The sequence below is a fragment of the Rhagoletis pomonella genome, unplaced genomic scaffold (genome assembly GCF_013731165.1).
Source record: "Rhagoletis pomonella isolate Grant_MI unplaced genomic scaffold, Rhpom_1.0 Rhpom_scaffold_00004, whole genome shotgun sequence".
Taxonomy (NCBI): domain Eukaryota; kingdom Metazoa; phylum Arthropoda; class Insecta; order Diptera; family Tephritidae; genus Rhagoletis; species Rhagoletis pomonella.
The window spans coordinates 68648701-68654967 of NW_023458558.1; the positions used below are offsets into that span (position 1 = coordinate 68648701).

The window sequence follows — 6267 nt, forward strand, 5'->3', positions numbered from 1 at the left end:
GCGGGATCATCCAGAAAAGGCTTGAGAACCTCCAAGTGACCCCAAAGATCTCCACTCTTCATGCTGATTACATTGGGCAGCCGTATGGAGCTCCAGCAGGCTTCCTTTTCTATCAGAATCGATAGAGGAGGAATGCCTGTAATTATCCGTTGGACAGGTGCGCATAGCTCCTGTGATGGCCACACAGATAAAGCGGTGTAGCTTGCTCAAGGTGGCACACGCACTTGCTTTCTTTGCTTTTGGCCACCAGGCCAGTGCCGCATATGTGACAACAGGTTTCACGACCGTATTGAAAGACCAATACGTTAGTTTGGGTGATATTCCCCAAGTTTTACCATGGAGTCTCTGGCAGGCATAAAACGCCCTTGTAGCCTTGTTGGTAATGTTGAGGAGATGTGAGTTCCAATTGAGCCTTTTGTCCAGAGTTACCCCTAGATACTTCGCCTCTTCTGAGAACTCAATTTCTGTCCCTGCCAAAGTGGGTTTAGTCAAGTTGACTTTCCTTCTATTGGTAAATGAGACAACGGTGGACTTCTGCGGGTTTATTGACAATCCCTTTGAAGCACACCAGTCTTCCGTTAGACTGAGCGCAGCTTGCAATCTGGAACAAATTGTGTCCTCATGCCAGCCGACAACGTAGATGACTAGGTCATCTGCATATCCATATGCCTTGAATCCATTGCCATTTAGCTTTTCAAGAAGTTCGTCAACAACCAGTGTCCAAAGTAGGGGCGATAAGACTCCCCCTTGAGGACAGCCACGGGTGGCATTTACTGCTTGCCTGTTGTCTCCTAGTTCCGCTATTATGGTTCTGGACCTCAACATGCTTATGATCCAATCCGTTAGAAGGACAGGAATATCCTTTCGTATCATAGCTGTCGATATTGCTTCCTAAGACGTATTGTCGAAAGCACCTGATATGTCCAGGAATGCACACAAAGCTATCTGTTTATACCGCAATGCCTTTTCAATGACTTGAGTTAGGCTATGTATTGCAGTAATAGTAGATTTGCCTGCCTGGTATGCGTGCTGACTCTGACACAGAGGCTTATTCCTGAGAAAGTTATCCCTTATGTGAAAGTCAATAAGTTTTTCTAGTGTCTTTACTAGAAAGGAACTGAGGCTAATTGGCCTATACGCCTTTGGGAGTTGTGCCGAGTTTTTCCCCACTTTGGGTATAAAGACCACTTTGACTTCACTCCATGTTGTTGGTATGTGAGCAAGTAAGAGACTTGCTCTCAGCAATCTGACTAGTGGCCCAGATATTAAGCCCAAGCTCTGCTGCAGCAGGCATGGGTAGATACCATCTGGACCAGGGGATTTATATGCACTAAAGGTTGAAATGGCCCACGATATCTTTTCCACACTGACGATTCTTCCTGCTAGGCCTCTAGTCCTCCTGTTTGCGCACACAGCGTTCGCCGTGTTTGTCGAAAGACATGTGCCTTGTGGAATACATCCCGGGAAGTGGGTTTCTAGCAGAAGCCTGCTGGTTTCTTCCGGGGTGCCAGTGTAGGTACCATCTGGTCTTTTCAAAGTGCATAGGACTTTCAGATGATCTAGTTTAAGGGCCTTCTGAAGGCGATGCACCTCTCGAAGAGAGGAAATACTTCCGCAGTGCTCACGCCACGTAGCCCTTTTAGACCTTCTGAGCTCACAGTTGTAAGCGGTTAGGGCTGACTTGTAGGCGGTCCAGTCACCTGTTGACTTTGCCCTATTGAAAAGTTTCCTGGCTCTTTTCCTTAGTTTTCCGAGAGAATCGCTCCACCAAGGGACATCCCTTTGAGACTTCTTGGTTCTCAGTGGGCAGCTCTCTTCAAAACCTTGTTTAAGAACATCTTGGAACTTTCTCGCCTCGTCCTCAAGTTCATAGACGGATGAAATTGGTGCCGTAGAACCATTCACTTCCCGCTCTATGTGGAGGCGAAAGAGTTCCCAGTTTGTTTTTCTGGGATTTCTGTAAACATGGTTTGTTACTCTTTGGGCTTCTATATCGAATCGAATATGCCGGTGGTCCGACATAGATACCTCATTTGAGACATGCCAGTTTGAGATAAAGGTCGACAAGCTAGTTGAGGAAATTGTCAAGTCTAGAACCTCCCCTCTTATAGCATTGACAAAGGTCGGCTCATTACCCCGGTTAAGAATAAATAAATTGTTCTTAGTGATAAATTCAAGAAATGACTCACCTCTAGAATTGGTGTCCGAGCTACCCCAAACACAGTGATGGGCATTGGCGTCACAGCTCATTACTAGTTTCAGCTTTCTCCTTCTGCAGTACTCCTCTAGGGCTATTACTTCCCTTGTGGGCATCTCACAGCTGTCGCCTGGGAGGTAAGCTGAAGCGAGAACGACCTCTTGTTCTCCCATTTGAGTGGGCACTTTAGTCCATACAGCAGCTAAGTCCTGTTGTGTCAACTCTGAAATGGGAACAACAGTCATGTTATTACGTAGTAATATGGCCGCTCTGGGCCTGCAGTGTGTGGTATCGTAAATTATCTTACCATCACAGTCGTTTAGGCCTTTAATAGCCCCGGCGAAAACCCAGGGTTCTTGGATGAATGCGACATCCAAGAGTTCTGTTTTGAACCTCCTGCATAAGACGTCAGAGGCCGCCTTTGCATGATGGAGGTTCACTTGCAGGCACTTGATGTGCCTAGGCCTATCGCTTGGGGGGTTTGCCATTTTTCGGCCTTGAAGCCCGCTTGGCCATCTTTTTCCCCCTATTGGTGGCCATCAGGGTCTTCTCCTCCATTGAAATCTCCCCTCGACCTTGTCTCCGATTCGCATTTAGCGGAGGACGGAAGGGATTTTGGGCGAAAGGGGCCTTTGATTTCTCTGGGCTGGAAGGTACCCTCTTTTCCGTGCCAGGAGTGTCTTCTGAGCAGCAGGGCCGCTCTATGGACTCCTGGACAGGTGCTTTTTCCTTCTCCGCTGCCCCTGACTGCTCTGAAGGTAACCTTTGCAGTCCCTTGGGTACGTCCTTGGAACCGCAAGGTCCCTCTTTGAAGCACGCACTTTGTGCAGTGGAGGAGGCACTGGCTATAGCAGGCTGTGTACCCTTCGGGTCTGACGACTCAGTCGTCTTCCCTTTTTTATGGATGCGCACCCTGCCATATCCATAATTGACTAGGTATCCCAGCCTGTCGAGTGTCTCCGCTGAGTGCGGGTCAACCGCTAGAGTGAGCTCAGTGGTGGGTCCCTTCTGTACCCTGTTGAGCACCCTCCAGCTACCTACCCGCAGCCCTTCGTTCTGACCCTCGACAAGGCCAAGGATACTGTCCACTGGAGTGGTTGATGGCTCCGGAAAGTACCCAACGTATACACTGGGTTTGGGCACGTCAGTGGCATTCATTGCCACAATTTCCGCGCCCTTCCAAGGCTTCAGGGTTTGGGATACCTTGCGCAGCCATTCCAGCGTTTCAGCGTCTCCGCAGCCAATGGACATCCATCCCGGACGGAAGGTGCAACCGCTAAACTTGGGCTTCACAGAGCCCTTTCGCTGCCGCCTCACCTCCTCCAGGATGGCCGTCTGAATGGCCTGTAGTTGGTCTAAGGACCAAAGTGCCTTACGGTACCCTTTGGGGAGTAACCCTATTACCAATGTCCGCCTGACAGGTCGGCGCCTTTGTGACATCGGCAAAAGTTGCCTTAACACTAGGTTGCTTTGGTCCCATATGGGCCCTTTTGTCAGCTGGACCTGGTTTCCGTTTGGGAGAGTTCTCCACCGGGGAAGAAATGAGGTTGACCGATCGGTTCCTCTTAAGCTTTGTGCCAGCCAGCAGAGCCAGTTCGGCTTTTCCTTTTGCCATCGGAATAATGGCTAGCCGTTTGGCCTCTGGAGAGGTAGAATTTGTAGCGCTTTTTACCTGCTCCAGAGAGTTTTCTTTTAGGAGTACTAGCTTCCTCCTGCTGTGACGATAAGAGCGCCTCCTCCTCGACTGTGGGTATTTTGATGTCGTTGCCATTTGAACCAGAGTCCATTTTGGCAGTATCGACATCCATGGCCACCGGGTTGCTGAGAAGGCCGTTTGGATCAAAGTCCATTTCGTCCATTACAGCGTCCCGAGAGGGTTGAGCGCCTTGGCCGTTTGGATTTGCACCCAGTTCGTCCGCCGCAATCGCCATTTGTTCAGCAATCTCGTTGGGCATCGCGTGCCCCTCTGAGACTGCTGACTGTTGCCCACTGTTAGAGGGCACAGAGCTTTTATTGTTTTTTTTTTATTAATTTGTTTTACTTCCATAGAATCCCACGAGTAAGGGGGAAGAGAGAGGTCATCCGAGGCCCCGGTACCCCGGAAAGACTAAATAAAACCAGACGGCGCCACGTGACTGGAGTACACCGTAAAAAGACACACTAACGTAGTGCCATTCAGTCCGCAGGCACGGTCCGATTAACACCTGGACTTACGGATTTTATCGAGTTGTTCTCTCTAGATCCGCCATATTCAGTAAAAAGCAGGGGCACCTCTCGCAGGGTGTGACTCTTCGCCACGTATGGTCGGTCTTGAGCCATCGACAGCCCCTGATCCAGAGCACTGCATCACGTGTGATAACAGCACCAAGAACCTTGACCCCCTGAATACAAAGTAACATTTGAACATAATATTCCTCCGACTTCATCAGGTGAACATGGCCGACGTCCTACCAAGTTAGAAGAATACAAAAAAAAAATAAATGCGCCTGGGCCACACTAGAGAAATGAAACTTACGTTACTTATCTATTTTGTTTCATAACCAATGTATACATACACACATCTGCTTTTGCTTAAGGTTATATTTTTTCTCTTTTTTCTATCTACATCCCTACCTCTACCCCTGTTCGTTTTATTAACATACATGTTGTTCTATTTTTCCATTATATTCTTTTTTATCTTTATACACTATCGATAATAACGTCCAACAAAATATCGATAACAACACCGATAGATAGATAAAAATCGATATCAAACTCGACGACAAATTCGATAAAAGTTTCAACGGCAACATCGACAATACCATTCGTAGCAAAGTCGATTAGAAAATCGATAACTAAATCGACAAATATCGATAAAAAAAACGAAAAATATCGATAGCTAAATCGATTAATGTCGATAACAAAATCGATAAATATCGATAACAAAATCGATAAATATCGATAACAAAATCGATAAATTCGACAAAAAAATCGATAAGTATCGATAACCAAATCGATAAATATCGATAAGAAAATCTATAAATATCGATAAAAAATCGATAAATATCGATAACAAAATCGATATATATCGAAAACCAAATCGACAAATATCGATAACAAAGACGACAAATATCGATAACATAATTGATAAATATCAACAAAATCGCTAAGTATCGATAACGAAATCGATAAAATCGGTAACCAAATCGATAAAAATATCGCTTACAATAGTTAAAAATATCGATTATAAAATCGATAACAAATCGATAAAAATATCGATAACAAAATCGATAAAAATATCGATAACAAAACCGATAAAAATATGGGTTATTTTATCGATAAGTCTCGAGAATCCCGAAAATTTTTAAAATCCCACAATAGTTCCCAGATTGAGTCTCCCTTTATATCTTTTCCTCTTCAATTACCTTTATTTTAATCTTTCTCCCCTATCTTCGTCTTTACTTTTATCGGTATCCTTTTACGTTTATCATTTTCTTCATCTACATATTCCCCTTCACCTTTGCCCTTATATATATAAGTAAAGTGTTTAAATTTACTTTGATCTTCATTTTTGCCTTTATCTTTACGCATCTTTGGTTTTGGTTTTATTTTTACCTTTGCCTTTATCCTTTTCTTTATCTATGTACGTACTCACCTTTACTTTCATTCTTGTATTAGTATTTTTCTAAGTTTTATTCTTTAAGCTTTTATTAGCAATTTTTTGTTAAATTAATACCATACACTCAAGAAGCACTTGTTTCAGCCCCAATAATTTCCGCTGCATCATTTCCGTTGCACCATTTCCGTGTGCAATTTCTGTTGAATTTGCCAATTTACTCCCAACCAACCAACCGCCGCTAAAGAAGTTTCACTTCAAAAAAAACGAAAAAATGTGGGGCTCGTACAAGAATACGGATTAGAGTTTATACTTAACGCTTATATCCACTTCAGACGGTATATTGGCGAATCTGATTTAGCCCAAGAAAGACAAACAGGAAGTTTTTAAGAAGATGACATATAATACAGGTCGGTTCTTATACATAGTACATGTGTTGATTTGGAATTAAAGAAATGTCAATACGGATTATTAA

The 6267-nt window shown here is 44.5% G+C and overlaps 1 protein-coding gene across 1 annotated transcript; it reads right to left on the bottom strand.

Annotated features, from left to right (window-relative positions):
* Positions 1-891: 891 nt before the first annotated feature.
* Positions 892-2541, bottom strand: LOC118738303. The gene is made up of 2 exons (XM_036469227.1): positions 2505-2541; positions 892-2420 (listed from the first exon to the last, which is right to left on the bottom strand). Exon 2 carries the CDS (start codon positions 2368-2370, stop codon positions 892-894), a length of 1479 nt encoding a protein of 492 aa, XP_036325120.1. The 5' UTR covers positions 2371-2420; positions 2505-2541.
* Between the last annotated feature and the right edge of the window lie 3726 nt (positions 2542-6267).

Excerpts from the sequence above, each read along its gene's own strand:
- LOC118738303 (XM_036469227.1), bottom strand. The coding sequence starts at position 2,370 with ATGGGAGAACAAGAGGTCGTTCTCGCTTCAGCTTACCTCCCAGGCGAC.